Source organism: Lacerta agilis, chromosome 5 (genome assembly GCF_009819535.1).
Source record: "Lacerta agilis isolate rLacAgi1 chromosome 5, rLacAgi1.pri, whole genome shotgun sequence".
NCBI classification, from domain to species: Eukaryota; Metazoa; Chordata; class Lepidosauria; order Squamata; family Lacertidae; genus Lacerta; species Lacerta agilis.
The window spans coordinates 82,106,208-82,127,505 of record NC_046316.1 but is presented as its reverse complement, the minus strand read 5'-3'; the positions used below and the strand labels follow the sequence as shown (position 1 = coordinate 82,127,505).

The 21,298-nt window shown below is 45.6% G+C and overlaps 1 protein-coding gene across 1 annotated transcript in view; it reads right to left on the bottom strand.

Moving 5' to 3' along the window:
- Nucleotides 1-21,298, bottom strand: part of FNDC3B (fibronectin type III domain containing 3B) — a 255,448-nt gene that overhangs the window by 152,559 nt on the left and 81,591 nt on the right. The window contains exon 3 of the mRNA XM_033150663.1: nucleotides 12,600-12,675. Coding sequence (XP_033006554.1) covers nucleotides 12,600-12,675 — 76 coding nt within the window. The remainder of the gene's footprint in view (nucleotides 1-12,599; nucleotides 12,676-21,298) is intronic.

Genomic DNA, 21,298 nt, shown 5'->3' with positions numbered 1-21,298 from the left:
TGTAAAACTTCAATCTGGAAAACCAAATAAATAATTTTACAAATGCACCCCCCACTAGCCTGGCATTATAACCACCAGGAGATAAATTAACCATCCCTGCCTACCTGGAAGGGGTGGCAGTGGTGGTGGGAAGAGGCAGGGGGTTAAGTAGCTGGCAAGATACACGGTGTGGCAGAGCGGGGTCACACAAGTTGTGAAGGCCTAGGTTGAACCCAACTTTCCATCCCGAAATTAACACTCAGCTACATAAGAATAAAACAGTTGCGTGGATTGTTTTATATCAATGGAAGATATACAAAGTTAATAAAGAGTGAAGTTAGCAGAAGTTGTTACTATTTGAATATGAGAGTATGCTTTGATGAGGTAGCTGACTTCGACCTTTGGTAAAATAATGCAGGAATCCTACCAAAATCCCAACATCACAGGACGACTCTAATGGTTAGCAGAGCTTGCATGGCCAGGCCTAGAGAGCTTCTCTGCCAAGACGCAACCCCTTCTCCAGAACACAGCATACAATCCCCATGATAAAAGGTTTCCTGCACTGGAATGTCTAAACTAGAGACTAGGTTAAAACACAAATAGACTACTGACCCAAGCTATTTATTCCACCCTAACTTGAGGTCTTTGCTTACTGTAATTTGCTGGTTTAAACTAAATCCGAGTGGACAGCAGGTTCTTTGACAAATAAGCCAGTGCCATATGGCTCAAGCTTTCTAGAGGGGGCCCACCGCAGAGACCGAACTGCCCCCAATGTCTGGATAAAGATACTCTCTTTTGAGCAAAAGCTGATGTCAGCTCACTCGGTATTATAATACAAGCTGAGATCAACCTTAATCTAAAGAACAGAAGACTCGAGCACAGCAGGCCTAACTGATTTATAATTTTCTTTTCCAATGGTCTCATCCTGTAAGGTCCTGGGCACCTTTGGCACTTAACCAGCAAAGCACTTAACCAAGGGTTTCGCCGTAATCCTGTGGATCAACTCGGTTTGGACTATGCATTTGCCTAAAGTGCAGCGCAAACTCAGAAATGCTTGGCTGTGTTCAAAAAGAGTATACAGAGCATCTTAAAAAAACAAAACACCAAAACCTTAAGTGGAGTCATCCAAGTGGATTCTGACTATAATTCTGGGTTGTTGGCAAAAGAAGTATTTATTAGGCAGCATAAATATTTACACAAAGAGACGGTTCTCCCCAACATGTAATCTGTATACAGTACCTATATGAAGACCAGGAAGATGGAAGAGCGATCGGGGAATGCAGGAATTGATATCTCCCAGAAGCTACTGGAACTCATGGCACCACCAACAATTAAACGCTTAAGAGCAAATCAACCCATGGTTGCTGGCTGCAGATATGCGGGGACTCCAAATGGCCACAATTGGACCAGCGCCAGCCACAAAAATGTGCCTGGCTAATTTCTAGCACTGGTTAATATCTGCAGAAGAGGTCCTACAGAGTGCGCCTTCGTGGAATCTGCTAACCTTTCTGTTGGGGCATTTGAGGGGGGGGAGAACCTGTGCTGCTAGTGTTGCATAGGAAGCTGCCTTTCACTGAGCCAGTGTGGTGTAGTGATTAAGAGCGGTAGACTCGTAATCTGGTGAACCGGGTTTGCGTCTCCGCTCTTCCACATGCAGTTGCTGGGTGACCTTGGGCTGGTCACACTTCTTTGAAGTCTCTCAGCCCCACTCACCTCACAGAGTGTTTGTTGTGGGGGAGGAAGGGAAAGGAGAACGTTAGCCGCTTTGAGACTCCTTTGGGTAGTGATAAAGCGGGATATCAAATCCAAACTCTTCTTCTTCTTCTTCTTCTTCTTCTTCTTCTTCTTCTTCTTCTTCTTCTTCTTCGTCAAGAATATTGAGGTCTTGCTAGCTCAATACAGTCTACACTGACTGGCAGCAGCTCTGCAAGGTTTCAGAGAAGGGAGTCTCTCCCTGACCTACCCGGATATGGATTCGCATGGCACAGCGGTACAAAACTGCAGAGCTCAGGCTGGAAGCCCCCTCCCGTTTGCAAGTTGCTCCGATGGGCAGAAGTCTATTTTGGCATTGATCAGTATCCAAATTACTTGATTCCAATAGTACTGCTAAAAATAATACTAGTGCAAAGTCAGGAGCCCAGGCTATGCTGCCTGAATCTCTGCGACATCTTGCGACAGGAAGAAGTAAATAACACTAAACTGAGGGTGACATAAGGGCTAATGGACCGTATTATCCAAATCAAACAGTAGGGGAAATTCCATTCCAAATTTATCTCCTAATGGCAGGTCACCATAACGACCAAAAAATCATTGGCAGAAGGGAGTGCATTTATTAAGCAAACACCTCCCCCCCTCCATTTGATTGTGCGTGCGTGCGTGCGTGCGCGCACACACACACACACACAAACACACACCATGCCCAAACGAAGGGAGAGAAAAAAAGGTGCCTTCGTGCTGACCAGCCTGCTAAACCTGGATGACCGGAAAGTTTGTGGAGTCTTAAATTTATTTCTCATCCTGTGCGTGATTCATCCTTTTGCCCCTCTCCTCTGAAGCAGCGCACTGTAGCTGCTCTGTTCTGCTCCAGTTGTGGGAAGCCACGTCAGCAGGAAATCATGCCGATTGCCAGGTCACATACATGACTGTCTGGAGCAGTCAGTGCGCAGCACATGCAGCACAGAGAGTCCTGCTCTCCTCCTCCTTTCCACAAACGAAAAAAAAAGCTGCAAACGTCCTGGAAAGGAGCCCGACGCGATAAATGTGCTGGTCGCTACTAGGTACATACAGAATAATCTACGGTTTCACGTCGACTTTATGCTCGAAGTTTCCATATTCCAGAGTTCCAAAACATTTCCATTCACACAGAGAATATCCATCCCCCCCTCCTCCCAAACCCGGTCTTCGAATATGTACTGTACAGCAGCCAAGCAGAGATATTTGGAAAAGATTAATATAAGCCAAATCAAACTTTGCAGCTTTTTTTTTTTAAAGCTAACTAGCACTGGGCAATTGCATCAAGCAATGAGTGTGATTCGCCAGCCTTAAATTTAAGCCTTGAAAAGGGGGACGGGAGAGAGATAGAGAGTCAAAGTAATGTATCCTCGTGGCAAGAAAAAGCATCCTTCTGTACGCATCTGTCGCATTTACAAGCTAGCCTATATTTCAAGTTTCATTGTGGAGCACACTGGCAACTGCTAAGGTGCTACTATTAAAAGAAAAGTAGCCACAATGCATATGCGCTCTATGAGGGGCTACCTTTGAAGGTGACCCGGAAACTACAATTAATCCAGAATGCGGCAGCTAGACTGGTGACTGGAAGTGGCCGCCGGGACCACATAACACCGGTCCTGAGAGATCTGCATTGGCTCCCAGTACGTTTCCGAGCACAATTCAAAGTGTTGGTGTTGACCTTTAAAGCCCTAAACGGCCTCGGTCCTGTATACCTGAAGGAGCGTCTCCACCCCCATCATTCAGCCCGGACACTGAGATCCAGCGCCGAGGGCCTTCTGGCGGTTCCCTCACTGCGAGAAGCAAAGCTACAGGGAACCAGGCAGAGGGCCTTCTCGGTAGTGGCGCCCGCCCTGTGGAACGCCCTCCCATCAGAAGTCAAGGGAATAAACAACTACCTGACATTCAGGAAATACCTGAAGGCAGCCCTGTTTAGGGACGTTTTTAAACTGTGATATTTTAAATGTATTTTAATGTTTGGTGGAAGCCGCCCAGAGTGGCTGGGGAGACCCGGCCAGATGGGCGGGGTACAAATAATAAATTATTATTATTATTATTATTATTATTATTATTATTATTATTAGGAAATGTTGTAATGCTGCCCATCTCAAACTAGACACATGTTGAACATCCATGTTCACCTTGTTCATCTTCGAAGGAATATTATTCAACGTCTGATAAATAAATAGAACGCCAAAACCAGAATTCAAGCATAATTCAGCCCCACCGGAAAGCAGCTACCCAGCAGATCACCTTGTTCAATCATTAACGCCGTTGCCTAGTCGCAAAAGGAGCTGCTCCGAGCAGGTTTTACTAATGTGCTTTTAGTAGATAAGAAGACGAAAAAAACCACGACAGTCTTGCAGATTTGTAATTTCAGGTTTAATTGGTGTAGAAACGCTGGGGAAGAATAGAAAAGTGGCAGAATGGATTTTTTTTGGGGGGGGGGTCAGATGAATACTACTGGAAACAGGGCTGTCTTAAGCCTATCTGGCGCCGTGGTGCAAGGATCCGTCCGGCGCCCCCCCCCCCACCTTTCCTTCCAGCAGGCAGCAGCTGGAGGGCAGCTCCTCCAGTAGGGAGGTCTCCAGTTTAGGGACTGATCTTGGCTCACGTTCCACGTGGATCACTTCCACGGGAACCCCTCGGGCTCCTTCCCGGCCACCCTGCGCCCTCCTCCAGTCCTGCGCAGTGGCGGGCTGGAGAAGCACTCCGGCGACCAATTGTGGCGCTGAGAGGAGGGGCGGCCGCCAGGGATCGCGCCCGCCTCCCGGTGGGGGTGCGCACACCAGCCAGAGAGAGACGGGCGGAGGGATGGAGGGCTGGTCGCTGTGCGCCTGGCTCGCCACCATCGATCGCCTCCTCCTGCCTTTCCCCTGGCGGCGGGCAGGCATTTGCCCCTACCAAGCCGCCGCCGTGGCCTCTGGACCTCTTCAAAACGTGGCGCCGTGGTTCCCCGCACCACTAGCCTCTATGGCTAAGACGCCCCTGACTGGAAAGTCTAACCCTGCATTTGTAATGCAATATCTACATAACATAATGTTGTATAAACCTTCTTGCTAATACAGTGGTTGGTCCACCCCAAGCTAAAGTCAATCTGCTGACAGGGCAAATCTCACAAAAATATTTAAACCCAGCAAGAACAATGTATAATTAATAGTGAGCTGCAACTGTGTGTCTGTTTTAATAAAGTAATGTCCTGATGTGATTATTCCAATGAGGCAGACCCATCTGAAGAAAACTTAGGAATTTTAAAATGCTAGAAAAGATAATTTACCAAAAAGGAATAAACCACACAAGTCTGGTTAAAAAAAGAAACCCACAAAGAATCATATGGAGTCTGCAAACAGAACAGACATAAATATTTTGGCTAACACAGTATGACCATTTGGATAGGAGCACAGGACAAATACAATCACATGTTGTTTGGACGGGGCTCCAGACCTCCAAGGTAGCTTTGGAGACCAGGCATCTAATACAGTGTAAATTTTGATCAACAAAAGGATCAACAAAATTTTAATTGCACTAGCAAATCAGGCAATCACCAAGATGACAAATGATAAACTGGACAGGCGTTGCTTTTCCAAGTTTAGCAAATAAACTGCTTGTTTTTGGTAAGATGGGAATGCAATCAAAGGCAAAGGGGAAGGGGAAGAGTCTTCTCAGTATGCTGCTAACTAATCCAAATTCTCTGATGTTCCAAGGCTATTTAGATAAACGAGGTTCCATTTTCTTCAGACCCATCCCTCCCACTTCTCTCTCTCTCAAGGTGGAAACCCATAATAAAATCCTACTGAAAAAATCAGTACAGGGCTTGTTTTCGCTGTAACAGAATCAATGAGCAGAGCCAAAGAGTCAAGAATGGTTTTTCTGCTAGGTTATTTATCTGTTGAGGTAGCAACAAGACGAAAAATACCTCATGAGGAGAAAGTCTCAGGTAGCTGTGAGGAACTTTTATGTTTGATTCAAAAACAACAACATCAGAGTGGCAGGGTGAAAGAAAGAAGTAGAAAATTTATGAGAATAACATTGTCCAACTGCTTTAGAGACAAAAGGACAAGTTTGGTCAATAGTATGTCAGCATATTAAACCAAGATATAAGTGATCCTTTCGCCCATGCACACAGGCCCCAAATGGTAGAATAGAGGAGATTTTGCCAGATGCAGCTGAGATCTACCAAAGTTATCTCCTCTACTCATTTTACAGGGATCCTGTCCCTTCACACATGGCCAGTCAAAGCAGAAAGCAAACAATGCATAAGGGAGAGTGAAATGGGTGACTGTCTCCTGCCAGAATTTAAGCCTTAGGTGGAGTTTGCTGCCCGCTTTGGACTACATCCCCAAGAAGACTTGGTCCTGTGTAGAAAGGGTCTCTGCTGGGCTCACATCATCCAGTGGTTAATGGCTTCATGCCCTCTTTAACTATCCCGAAAGTATTTGACTGGAAGTGGTCACCGAGACCACATAACACCGATCCTGAAAGACCTACATTGGCTCCCAGTACGTTTCCGAGCACAATTCAAAGTGTTGGTGCTGACCTTGAAAGCCCTAAACAGCCTCGGCCCAGTATACCTGAAGGAGCATTTCCATCCCCCATCGTCCAGCCCAGACACTGAGGTCCAGCACCGAGGACCTTCTAGCAGTTCCCTCACTGCAAGAAGTGAAGCTACAGGGAACCAGGCAGAGGGCCTTCTCGGTAGTGGTGCCCACCCTGTAGAATGCCCTCCCATCAGATGTCAAGGAAATAAACAACTGAAGGCAGCTCTGTTTAGGGAGGTTTTTAATGTCTGATGTTTTATTGTATTTTAAATATTTTGTTGGAAGCCACCCAGAGTAGCTGGGGAAACCCAGCCAGATGGGTGAGGTATAAATTATTTATTATTATCATCCTTATTATTATCCTTATTGTGCAGGGGAATAGTTCATTATTATTACACCTGTATACCTGTATGACCTGCTGCAAGCCTGGGGTGCAGTATTACATTCTGAAAGAATCTGGCAAAAGTTTTGAATAGGTTGATGATGCATAGCTGTCAACCTTTCCCTTTTTTTGCGGGAAATTCCCTTATTATAGCATTGGGAAACAGCAGGGAGGGTTGACAGCTATGCAATGATGTGGTTTTCACCAGACACTGCCCATCAAATTTGAGAGTATATTAGTCACCAGCAGACTTTCACTACAGCTACTGCTCTACTGACCAGTACTGACATTGTCCTGAAACCAGCTGGCCACCAGAATATGCCAGGAATGTTGAGGGAGCAGCACATCAATGGCATTTGGCGACGTACCTCAATGCCCCACTGAGCTTCAATAGCATGCACAAGTTGGGGTAGCTGGAATTTAAAAGGGGGGGGAATAGGAGAGGACCTGTTTGCTAGGTCTAATACACTAGGGAGGGTGTCTTCTGAATCATTCACCAATTGCTTCTTGGTGGGGGGGGGATTTCCCCTCCCCATCCATCAACCTCTCCTCCAGCTGGGCAAGAAATTAGCAGGTGAAGCTTCTTATGTTTGGAGAGAAGCAATTTCGCCACTAAGGTCCTAGGCCAGCTATAAAATTGGCAGTTCTACCAAAATCAGGAAGCGGGGGGCAGGAGAAATCCTTCTGTGCAGAAAGTGGTTACTACTTGAGCTTCTATAAGAAAATCAATACCATCATTGCTAGGCGGGATTGTTCCTTATGCGTTGCAGAGGTAAGGGTGATTCATCTCGTCACCATTTGTTCAATACATTTTTTGTTAATATGAGCTATCATCTACTTCATATGTTCCACTCATTTCTGTCCTGGGATATCACATCCTTCATTACAACCACAGATCTGATCTCAACCTATAATGTGTGTGCCACTTTGCAAAATAATTTGTTGGGGCTTTTATGAAGCTCCACAAGCAGAAAAACCCAGCAAGTGGATTAGCGGTTGTGTGGGCCAAACTGGGCTCAGAGGAGAAGTCAGGAAATTTGGAAGAGTCCAAACTGCAGATGAGCTTTCTGACGCCTGAGATTCCTCCTACATGGTGACCAAGATGAGAGCACTTGGAAGAGGGTTCCCCACACGCCTTGTCTGCCTCTACCACCACAAACACGTCCTGCCACACCCTAACAGCCAAAACATACTACTTTTCGTAAGAAGGAAAAGGCGACAAATTTTTGGCTCTTTGGCTTCCCTCCAACTCTCGTTCCCCCACTCTCCAATCCATCATCACCCAAAATAATGGCGGGTGCAATGAACTCTGGAAGTTGTGGCTTGTTTGAGGGCACACTGCTTAGAATGACCATGGAAAGGGGAGGTTGGAGAGGCGGGCATCATCTCACCATGGTCACCAATGCTAATCCAGAGGTATTAGGGGGGTATTTGAATAACTGGGAGGAACAGGGATGGTTATGGGTGGCAGCAGAGGGGCAGGATGACACCTCCTGGCTTGAGAATCCTTTTGCATTTACAGTGGTACCTTGGTTGTCGAATTTAATCCGTTCCAGGAGTCCGTTCCGACTCCCGGATCCGTTCAAAAACTAAGCTGCGGCTTCCGATGGGCTGCAGGATCTTCCTTCACTCAATTGGAAGCCACGTCGGACGTTCGGCTTCCAAAAAACGTTCGCAAACCGGAACACTTACTTCCGGGTTTGTGGCGTTCAGGAGCCAATTTGTTCAGGAGCTAAGCCGTTCAATGACCAAGGTACCACTGTACTCTGATTTTTTGGAGGAAACGCACTGGGAAAACAGGGGAAGGAAACAAGATAAAAGTGGCAAAGGCCTCTCCCTAAAAGTTAACGATAAACTGTCCTTGAGATTTTCAGGGAAACAAATCCACTTTCAAAAGATTTGCACTTAAGAAGAAGAAAAACCCAGTAAGGCACTAAAAACATATAAGCTTCTGGATTCACTTTCATGTACAGGAAAATGACACATGGCAGATATTTTATGACTTGCTCTTTACTGTACTCCGGAAACTCTGGCTGTGTAATCATTTACGAGGGGTGGGGGGAAATCCCACTGCACTGTAAAGGGCACCTTTAGCATACTGACAAGATCCTACAAGCCTCACAGATAGATAGGATCCAAAAAAACGAGAGCAGCACACTGCCCAATTCTGCAACAATAGATATCATCCTTGGCAAGGGATAAAGAGCTACTGCTCTTTGCTTGGTGTTAACGACCCATAAAGCACAATTATACAGGCATCCTGTTTCCTCTTTCGTGCTGCTAAGTTACTAGGGACAGGTGCAGAGGTAAGGGACTGGAAAGTGATTGATGGTGAACCACCAACCCTAGTTAGTTTTAGCATTGTGTTGACATAAGCCAGAACCATGATTGTGCACAGAACAGAACGGGGTGGAAGTTTTCGCTCAACAGCTAAGCATGCATAAGAACCTATAACCCTATTGTATGCACCACTGTGAGTTTCATGTCAAGGCAGGTAGGCTATAAATGGGACACATGCATTGAACCTTTCATTTATCTCTATCTCCACCAGCCATTTTGTCTGGTTCTAATGCCAGGTTTAAAAATAAAACTAAAATGGCACACGCAGGGTGGCAGGCAGTCAGTCCAGTCTGCAGCTAGCCAAAAGGCAACCCGTTGTGCCCATATTTCAACACACCGTCGCCTTTCTTCTTGAAGGGAATGAGTGTTCGAACGGAGGCGAGCGCCGAAACTCAAAACGCTAACACAAATGTTTTCCATTAAAATTCAATCAACACTACAGCCAGACTACCAACTGAGACTGGGATCTGACTGATCGGAGAATGTCATCGGCTTTTCAAGACCGAGAACTGAAAAGAATACCGAGAAAGACTCAATAAAAATACTCTATGCAGAAATGTCATAATCTTAAACACATGTGCGTAAATGGAATGTGCGCACACGGACGTTTTTATTTAGAGCTACGCACAGGGGGCCAGAGCTTGGGGTGGAGAGCTCTGCATTTGGGTAGGGGCTTGGCCTTCCCTCTCCGCTAAGACCAAACAGTTTGGGGGGGGGGGAACACAAATAAAAAATTTAAACTGATTCGAAGTACTGGTATTGACCTATAAAGCCTTAAACAGCAATACCTCAAGGACTGCCTCTTTCCATATGAACCTACCCAGACCCTGAGATCACCTTCTGAAGCCCTTCTTTGTGTACCTCCTCCATGAGAGGTCTAGAGGGTGGCAACACAAGACTGGGCCTTTTTTGCAGTGGCTCCCCGTTTGTGGAATGCTCTCCCCAGGGAGGCTCGCCTGGCGCCTGCATTATACACCTTTAGACGCCAGGCAAAAACATCCCTCATCTCCCAGACATTTGACTGACTGACATCCAACACCCTGGTGTGTTTTTCTTGGTGGGAGTATTGGGTTGTTTTTGGTTTTATTATTTATTTTGTGATTTTATATATGTTGTGAACCACCTTGAGACCTGGGGAGGATAGAGGGCGTTATGCAATAATTGTTTAGAACTTTTAAGCAGTGGTGACTAATCAAGGATGCTGCAACAGCAGATCTCCTGCATCTTATGGCGCAGGTCAATTCTCCTACGAAGCCACACGCAAGTGCCTTAATACTGAAAACTGTGGCAACTTGCAACGCCTGGAGCTACAACTAGGGCCTGGGGTCATGGATTCTAAACATCGGATATCAATAGGTAAGTCACAAGTCCAAGCCATCTCAATTAGCTGCTTTTCATTTCTACTTTATATGGAGGGAGGGTGAGGTGGAAACACACACACACCACAAATGGAAATCGTTTGATGAGCTTATTCGACTGCAGGTCACGAATGAATTGCTTCATTCTTAATACTGAGCTCAAATGATTAGCTTTCTTGCTTTCATGATCACTAGCTTCAAGCAAGGAGGGGGGAAATAAAGTATAAAACTCCATAGCCCCTGGGTAGACTTATTTACCATGAATGACTCACACAGAGTTATGCATGGCTGCGAGCACCCACCTTTCCCCAAAACTGGCAACGTTACAGGGAGGCATTTAAATTTTAATTTTAAATGAAAGTGGTGAAGGTGTGAGCTTCACTTGGGAAAGTTTCGCCATTACAGTAAGAAGCACAAATGTGCTTTTCTTCAGCATTAGGCATGAATTATATATTGATCCAACACCTCAGGTGTGGCCAGAGAGATCTAACCTGACATTTTGCTTACTGGTTTTCCTCATCTCTCTTTAGGGACAATGCGTGATATTATTAAAGGCAGGGGTTTGATAGAACTCGCGATTCCTGACTGTCATAGCTGGGGGGCATCCACCTGAAGTTGCCACATCAAATGCCCACCTCATGTATGCTAAACTGGGTAAGATGAGGATTTTATTATCCTTTTATCCTACCCTTTATCACAAGGATCTTTGGGCGTTTCTCAGAATAAAATACAAGATAAAATCATAAGCAGCAACAAAGCAATAACCTTCCCCACTTCCCACAGACGCATTTAAAAGGCTGCAGAATATGAATCAGCCCAAGGTCTGGTTGAAGAGGAACCTTTTCGCCTGGCGCCCAAAAATTATATAATGAAGGCGCCAGGCGTACATCCCTGGCGAGAACATTCCACAAACGGGGAGCCACTACAGAGAAGGCCCCGTTCTCATTTTGCCAACTTCCACACCTTACGTGGAGGAGGCACACAAAGAAGAGCCTCGGGTGATGATCACAAGAGTCAGGGATGGCTTATATATGGGGAGAGGAGGTCCACATGCACATAATGTATGTGCCTGAACCACCCATATTACCCTCACACCAAACCAGTGCAGTGAGTCCATTTGGCAGAGTGACTGGCACAGTTAAGTTTCATGACAAAGAGGAATTTGAACCCAGGCTAAAAGTCTTGCACTCTAGCCATTCCACCGCATTACCTCCTTCCTGACCATAAATATGGCAGTTGCTATGGAGTCGTGGAGTTAGGGTCAACCTTCTGCCTGGAAGCACTCCAAAAGATGGCTGCCCACACTCTGCTCAAAGACCCCCAACTTACATTTTGTCCCTCAAGATGTTCCCGTTACTGTTGTTTCGTTTATGAATTTCTTATATATGCGATGCAGCATATATAAAACAGATACATACATACATACATATATATATATATATATATATATATATATATATATATATATATAAATAAAACAGGTGAATGGCACAAAATCAATTCAAATCCAAGGCAGCTATTGAGTGAGGTAAAGATTTTGGAAGATTTGCTGAAGGAGGAATGCATGTAGCAGACTCCAAAAAGACAGAAGAGAAGGAGCACGTCTGGTATGCAATGGGGAGGGGGGAGTTCGAAAGGTAGGTTGGTGCCACCCCAACTAAAGGACCAAATTTGATGTTGTGCTAAGTAGACCTTCTTCTGATAGGATGGCATCTGCAGGATGCCCTCTCCTGCAAAACAGGGTGACTTTTTAGGCATCCTGGTCCCAATCTGCATAGCAACTGGAGCACCAGTACCAGCCCAGTAGCTAACTGATATCCCATGCAATTCTTTCAGCACTGGTGTAATATCATGGGGTTAGTCCATCCCAGTGAGCCGTTGACCCTCCACCTGCTGCAGCTTCTGGGCTAGCCTCAAGGAAGTCCAGCAGCCCAGTCACCATGGTCGACAGCCAAAGGCAATAGGACCTTCTCAATGTTCATGCACCTGACTAGGGGACTCTCTTATGGAGCAGTGGTCCAGCTCCAAATAAAATAGCGTCTTCGAGGGCTGCGAAGCCAAACTGCAAGTCATCCACGCTTCCTCTAAAGGTTTGGCAAACTGAAAATATTTAAGGCTGTCAGTTGCACCTTTGTGAACAATGCTTTATTTTCGTTGGTGAAAGGATAGAGCAAAAGCAATGAATCCACGGGTGATCAGCCAAGGATATTAACTGGGCAGAAATGTACTTTCCACATAAAAACAGGAATGTTCTCTTAATAAAGGTTTCCTTACCTTGAATGCACTGAAGAGTCCCATCTTCTCCCCTTATTGTAAAAGTTTCACCTGGATTAACTTGGACAAAAATGACCTGCCAAAATAAAGAACCTGGTGTCAAAATCTTATAGCGAACATATCCACGAATTGTATGCATTCTCTCCAGAACATAGGCATGAAACAAGATATTTGAAAGTGGGGGACGGGACGGGACGGGGGGGGGGGGGCTTAACTAAATCATCGTTTCCCAACCTGAAACCCTCACTGTATTGTTGGGACTCCAAATCCCAACAGCCCAAGCCAACATGGCCAGTGATGAAGGGAGTTCTAGCCCAAAACATTTGGGAGGCCAACAGCTTAGGGAAAGTTAAACTAGAGAAGTCCTGGAATTATTTATTTTTTTAATTAAATTTCTATATTGCCCTTCATCTGAGGATCACAGGGAGGGTTACAATATAAAAACACAGAAATACATGGCATAACAATAATTGATACAAAAGAAAGCCAGCATGACTAAACAACAGAATAGAAGATGGTTAGAATACAAACGTCTCGTCTGAAATAAAAACGCACATGTTCCGTCAAGCCAAAATATAAATCTGCAATAAGGAAAGCCAAGACCAAACAGTTGGGGGGGGGGGCAGGACACAAATAATTTTTTTAAAACAAAATATAAAAAAAATTCCTTCCAGTGACACCTTAGAGACCAACTAAGTTTGTTCTTGATATGTGCTTTCGTGTGCATGCACACTTTTTCAGATCTGAAGAAGTATCTGAAGACGTGTGCATGCACACGAAAGCTCATACCAAGAACAAACTTAGTTGGTCTCTAAGGTGCTACTGGAAGGAATTTTTTTATTTTATTTTGTTTTGACTATGGCAGACCAACACGGCTACCTACCTGTAACAAAATTTTTGAACTTATGCTAAGCAGAAAACAAGCCAGGGAAGCAATGGTACTACGCAATAACAAACAACAGTGTGAAGAAAGACTGGGGAATGGAGAGAAATTTCATTGAAGTCCAGACCCCAGCAATATTGCTCCTTAAATCCCAACACTGGCTTTTTGTCTGTTTCTGGATCAGCAAACATTCCTCATTCACATCTTAACAGCCTCTGTAACCTTTTCCCCGCCCATTTCTTTACATTTTTTCCTGTATCCTATTCCATCCCTACCCTGTGACCTTCCCTGCTCTAGCAGCATAAAACCTTTGGTGCAATCCCTTAGGCCAGAAAGGCCAAAGAAAGGAAGGGATACCTAACTAAATAAATGCACACTCCACCCCTGTCTGTCTTGCTATCATCTTCCTTCTCTCTCCTGCAGTCTCACCTGTGTCCAATTCTAGACTGCCAGCTCTTCAGGGGACGGTCCTCTTATGTTTTGTAGAGAGCAATGCACCTTGATGGCACTATTGCACATACATGCAACAGTATGCTAGCGGGAGCGCACGGGGGGGGGGGCTGCTGCAGAGCATATTTTTGCACATTCAAATGGCATAACATCAAAAGAAATCGTGCCTCCGCTTCCATCATCACAAACCACAGCCTGCATTTTTTCCTGTTCATGGAAGGGTGATCTCGTGCAAGCTCATTCCTCTCAGTACCACCCATTAGTAATCTTGTAATTCAATGAACACAAGGGAAGATTGCCAGTGGGAGGTGTGCAGGTGCTTGGGAGCACACCCCGACCACATTTAGCACGTCCAGAGTCAATTTTATGCGCCATCAAGCACCCCAAATCTCTCTCTCTCTTCTCCCCCCCCCAATATACGAGCAATTATTTGCAACATTTAGCAGGGCGCACTATCTCCTTAACGTGCATTAACCTGTTTCGTAACGCTTGGTTATATAGTTCACTACAATATGTCAGCACACAAAACCGGTGTGTGTAAGAGGCAGGGTGCATGTTGTTGCCCCAGGCCCATTAAACGCAGATTTGTAAAACTGATTAGAATGACTAAAAACATGGAACACTGTTAGTTTTGCTTCAGTGGAATAGAACATGATTATTGCTCTCAGAGACTGCAAACATGATCTCCTCTCAGTTAACCTAGACTGAAAGCTTCCAAAAAAAACACGCAACAGCAGTTGTTGAGTTATAGTCATGCTAAGTTAATGCATGCGTAAGTTTTTGTTCTCTTTATTTAATCTGTTGTTGTTTTTTAAACGCTCGGGGGGGGGGGGAATCCATTCCGTGTCCACTGCTTTCCGACATGGCAATGCTAGAGAGGCTTACCACCCCCACCCAAGTCACAGCTGTCGCCCTTTTCACTGCACACAAGAACATCTGACATGAAAAGCCGTTTTCAAAAGATGTGGCATCTTCCTGTATTAAGGGCTTCCAAACACAAACAAGGAGGAAAGAGCTATCTATAGCTACTGTTTACATTGCACATCTTAGCAAGCAGCAGTATCCTGAGCGCAGCGTGAGGCTGTCTAGGTTTATTTTAGTCACCCATGTCTGAAAGGGTCATATCCTAATGGCACAGAAGTTTACAGAGTCCAAAGCAAATGACCCTGCAGAGGTGAAGGATCAGATAACAGAATGTGGGTACTTGAAAAGCGGGAATGCATCACAAAATCTAGGGGCACAATTAGCTTCTGCAAGCTAGTTCAATGTTACCCCATAACACACCCAATGTTGGTGAAGTCAACTCTTTACTCAAAGAAACCAAAGCAGCTCAGGCCTAGTGATCACAGCAACTCTTCCCAGTGGGTCTATGGCTCCATCCCCAGCAACCTGAGGCTCCTTCGTCTTGTCTCTCTTTGCTCTACCCTCTTCATTCCTCTTCGTGTTCTGGGAGACCAGGGTGAGAGGAGCTGGTCGCAGCAGGAGGGGGAGACCCCCTGGCTTCTTCAGCTGCCTGCCTCATCCTTGTCACTTGGGCCCCCTCTGCTACTGCCTCTGATTCTTGCCTGCTCTCTACCCTGACCTCTTCCTGCTCACTAAACCCTGTTACCTATTCGGCTTCTGACACCTCCTCCCAGTCTACTCCCTCTTCTCCCTCTTACCGCTCATGGCCATCCCACCACCAATCCCCTGGCTCTGAGCCTTCTTCCCCTGGGGGTTCCCTTGGGGGTTTCCCAGCTGCTGCCCCCTCCCCACTCCTCGACATCCAGCCAGGCCATGACAGAGGCTGAGCTTCTGTCCTGCGGAATCCGCAAAGTGCACTCATCCACCTCGTTTCCCTTTTGCAAAGCAAAATGGTTGCCATTCACTTCTGTGGAGGGGTGGGAAGCAAAGCATTAATACTATACAGAAGTATGCAGAAAAGCCCCCAGGTTCAGTTCCCTGCATTTCTAGTTAAAAGATTTGGTTGCAGGCAATGGGGACGCGGTTGCAGTAATGGAGAAATTGGCCATCAGCACTAAATGGGCAAACGGACAACAATCCCACAAGAGTGAGCCGGGTTTCTGCATGAAATACACACACACCTCCAGTTGTCCTTGCCATTTTCAAGCCCCTGAGGGGAATAAGTGGTACCTGGGGACAGAGGAAGACTTTTATGTTCTCTTCCCCACAACACAGCCGAAAAACTCTAGGCAGATAGGGCACAAGATGACCTTTCTCATTGTTTTCAATTCTACAGTTCTATGTAGCAACCGATTAAAGTGCAGCTGGGGGAACTTCCAAACCGGAGTGACATCACACAGAGCATTTTGTCACTTAGCTGCATGAATGGATGGTGTGTATACGCAGCCGTTCGCAGCAACATTAGCAGACAGAGAGACCAATGGCACAGGACTGCTGTTTTTGGCAGCAGCCAGGCATCTCCAAGAGCCTTTGAGTTCCAGCATCTTCCCCAAAAGGTACAGCGGTTTCCAAAGCCTTGATACAGGAAACCCCATCAATGGTTTTGAGCTGCCTCCAGGCCTGATTCCCAGACAGCCCCCCGTTTCTGATCTTCAGCTCAACGCACACAAAATTCTTTCTGCCACGTTGGTTCCACGGTGCTCAAGACTGAGAGAGAGCGCCAACCCCTCCCGTCAAAATTCCTGAAGTCCTTTTGAGACTATGGCATTACTGCAAGGTGCCATGCTATGTTTAGCGTTAAGCCTGATGATTTTCCCACTGATAATCAAGGCAAAAGACCCCGTTTCAGAACAGGAAGAAGATGTTGGGAAATTAAGAACGGCGCACGTTAAGAGATTACAGAATTGCATATCTAAGCTTTCTTTGTTTGGGGGCAGGGGGGCGGTGATTTCTGCACGAACCCACTGTCAGTGTTAAAATTATAAGTTCTAGAAAGAGAGGGAGGGAGAGGAAATGCTAACGTGGCCTATTATGCAAGGGTTGCAAGGAGCCTTTCTTAAAGACACTGATCAGGGCAGACAAGAACAGCAAAGACACCACAACCAGAGTCCCAGAAGAAATAAAAATAAACCAACAAAAGCCAGGCCAGTCCATCTGTGACCTCGGCTCCGTCAGCAGTGAAAGACATCTGCCTTCCAGCCTCCAAACTTCTATGCATTATTCACAAGGGGTCATAGCTTCCTCAAAATAAAGCATACCATTCAAAACAAAGCGAGGGAGCCGGGGAGATCAAAACACACGTCGCTCCTTAAAGACACGCATGTTATTTTTAAGCTGTATAGCATTTCAATAACTTCCAAGCCACAGGACTTTTTAGATGTGAAGGCCAGGCCTCCGCTCTCCAGAAAGGAAACCTCAGCCCTCCGCCCAAGACCTTCCCATTCGGCATTCGATGTGCCGGTTCAAACGATGTCACCCAGAAGCGTTTTCCTCCTCCGCCCCTTCAATGGTGAAGGAATTGCATTCTGCACATGCTCAAGAGCGCTCTCACCTACTGCCGTCCTTGGAAGTTGCAGAAACTGGCCAGGTGCAAATGAAGCAGTCCTAGAAGAAGAAGATGGAAAGGCCTTCTGCGTCCTTTGCAAAGCTTTTTTTTTACTTCTTGTGTGATTCGGGCCTGCTGAGTCGCTATGGCAACCAGGCAGTAAATTAGCAAGCCACCTCAAGACCAGTTCTAGCATCCTAATGCTCAATCTCCACTTCTGGCAGTTTCACACACAAAGGTGTGTGCGCAGCGCACACATATCATTGTCATACTTCGCAAGTCTCCAGTCATCCCTGCGATGCAATGCCAGCTAGGTTCCATCAAGAAAAGACAGCTTATTTGTTTTACTGAGGTCAGGGAGAAGACCTTTGCTGATTCCATTTCTCCACTGCAATCTAACAGTTGGGGAGGAGAGAGTCTTATGGCACTTCCCTGACAAGCAGCACTGATGCGACAGTAATGTGTTTTCGCATCAAGCGGTTCCAATGCAAGGAGTCTAAGATGCTGGCGGATTCTATTACACTTAAGCCTTTTCTTAATAGAATATTATTATTATTATTATTATTATTATTATTATTATTATTATTTTAAAAAGAGTGTGACATGGAATAAAATGTTACAGTGTGTAGTGCTGGTGTTGAGAATTCAAGTCACTCCATTTCACCATTGTTGGGAAGAACACTGTTTATACAGTCCGCCTGTCCTCAAGAGCTCAAAACCATCAGGGAGGAATGGACAACTGCTCCAGCTGAGGAGCGTGGCTCAGACAGTTTTATAAAACTGGGTTGGTTGACAGCTGCAATACCTTCCCCAACCACCTGAAGTGGTGGCACTGCAGGAGCATCGTCCTTGACTGGTGGTTGAAGTACAGTATCTGAAGACAGAGTCGGAACTCGAGATGACCGCAGCAGAGTGGAGAACTGGGGGAAACTAACAAAATGGATTTCAACAGAGACAAATGTAAGGTTCTAATACACTTAGGCAGGAAGAACCAGCGGCACAAATATAAGATGGGGGGCACTTGGATTGCCAGTAGCACATGTGAAAAGGATCTAGAAGTCTTAGTGGACCACAAGCTTAACACGAGTCGACAGTGGGATGTGGCACACACACACACACAAAAAACCTAAAGTAGGACTTGGTTGGATACAACCAAATGCCATTCTAGGCTGCAGAAGTATAGTATCCAGATCAAGGGAAGTAATAGTACCACTCTATTCTGCCTTGGTCAGACCACACCGGGAATACCGTGTCCCATTCTGGACGCCACAATTTAAGACAGATGTTGACAACCTGGAATGTGTGCAGAGGAGGGCGACCAAGATGATCAAGGGTCTGGAAACTAAGCCTTATGAGGAGCGTTTGAGCAAGTTGGGGGTATGTTCATCCTGGTAAAGAGGATACCGAGAGCATAAGTCCTAATTGGACTATACTACTTCAAACTGTGGGAGAAGAATATTTGAGTAACTTATCTATTTTAAAAAGAGAGAGAACTCTTTGCACCTTCAAAGTTTGTATTCTGGGGGAAAGATTATGCTAGAATCTTTTCGGACAAGCAGCTAGATTTCATATGCAGTGATATCATATATGTGTCTAATATGGAGAAAATATTCAAATATCCTATCCTTCCATCTGTGGCTTGAAATAGTCCATTAACAGACATGTCACTGCTTGATTATTACAGTAGAATCAAAGTTTCATTTGGCAAAAAAGGAGGGTTTTATTATTGTAAGAGAAAGGTATGATCCCAACATTTTTCTAACCTAACAGGGTCTGTGCTCCCTCGTTTATTGTGCACAAGGGTGTGAATGTTTTTCGCTCAACAAATCGCATCTAAGCAAGTCAAGACAAAAGCCCGTTTCATTCCTGCTCCTGTTTACCATAGGATTAACTGCTCATGGATGGGTTTTTTTTCAGATACAGAAGCCTACCAAAAACTGAGATGCACATCTGCTGCGATGTTTCTTCTTTGCACAGAACAATCAACAGATTTGCCCCACTGCCAGATAGGGTAACCCAGAGGGGCCCTGACGCACCATGGCCCATGCGCACGGAGCATGTTCTAAGCCTATTTGCATCCCCTTTCGACAAATGGGCCGAACAAATAAATTTGGAACTGATTTCATGGGAATGGGACACACCTCCAGAAAGAGGTGTCAACTAGAATAAACTATTTGGGGGGATGACGATGGATGGACACGTAAGCCTTGCCCCCACATAATCAATCACTAGATGCAGTGCGCGCACATCATTTGAATGGCAATGGCCCATCAACTTTGCAGGTAGGGCATGGGTACCTTGAATATTTTATTTTGGGGGCCAAAGGGATATCGGATCCTACAAATCAGCTCCGACACATCCAATTATGAAGCTTGCATGCTATTTCCAACACATCACACAGCAGATGGGAGATACCAGATGCAAGTTTTTCCAAGCAGCAATTTCCAACAACCACGGCAGTTTATGAAGCAAGTTTCTGGCAAAGCTTGCCCTTTCTCATTTTTGTGGTGGTGCTGCCACTGAGACAGCCATTCCAATTCCCCACTTTAGAATTGCAACATTCTATTAAACACAAAAGAATTTAGAAAAGGGGGGTGGGGAAATATTATGCCTTCAAATTTCCTTTGGAGGCATTCTCCCCCACCCCCACCCCCCCAGATCACTTGAAAACTCTGCTGCTCTGCCATAAAACGGCAGTATTCCCAAAAGCTGAAGCAGCCCATTTCTGAACGGAAAAATGGAACGCGATTTTGCTCCAACGCTATAATCAGCTGACCACAGTCCCAACTGTGGAATTTTTCCACTGCTTCCTGTGAAAGGAAGGCTAGAGCACTAATCTGACAAGGAAGAGACCTCACTTAAATCTCTTGCCATGTATTGCTGGCTACAGGTTAACCAGCAATTCATGCTCCTTAGATGATGCACACCCAAACCATAGCTTTTCAGTTCCCACCAGACGTGAGCTGTGGCTACTGAGTTCTGGTAGTGCAAGCCCCTGGATTCAGCCAGTAACTTCTCTGTATACTGCTGCTCTGATCTGGCGGGCTTAAATTTATCATTCCCAGACAAAAACACCACTCCCAATACAAACCTGGAAAAGAGGAGACTGGGAGGAGATAGGATTTGTTGTTTAGTCATTTAGTTGTGTCCGACTCTTCGTGACCCCATGGACCAGAGCACACCAGGCACTCCTGTCTTCCACTGCCTCCCGCAGTTTGGTTAAACTCATGTTGGTAGCTTCAAGAACACCGTCCAACCATCTCGTCTTCTGCCGTCCCCTTCTCCTTGTGCCCTCCATCTTTCCCAACATCAGGGTCTTTTCCAGGGAGTCTTCTCTTCTCATGAGGTGGCCAAAGTATTGGAGCCTCAGCTTCAGGATCTGTGCTTCCAGTGAGCACTCAGGCCTGATTTCCTTAAGAATACATCACTACTGGGAAAGCCATAGCTTTAACTATACAGACCTTTGTCGGCAAGGTGATGTCTCTGCTTTTTAAAAGATACTGTCTAGGTTTGTCATTGCTTTTCTCCCAAGAAGCAGGCTTCTTCTAATTTTGTGACTGCTGTCACCATCTGCAGTGATCACAGAACCCAAGAAAGTAAAATCTCTCACTGCCTCCATTTCTTCCCCTTCTATTTGCCAGGAGGTGATGGGTCCAGTGGCCATGATCTTAGTTTTTTTGATGTTGAGCTTCAGACCATATTTTGCGCTCTCCTCTTTCACCCTCATTAAAAGGTTCTTTAATTCCTCCTCACTTTCTGCCATCAAGGTTGTGTCATCAGCATATCTGAGGTTGTTGATATTTCTTCCAGCAATCTTAATTCCGGTTTGGGATTCATCCACTTCAGCCTTTCGCATGATGAATTCTGCTTATAAGTTAAATAAGCCTGGAGACAATATACAGCCTTGTCGTACTCCCT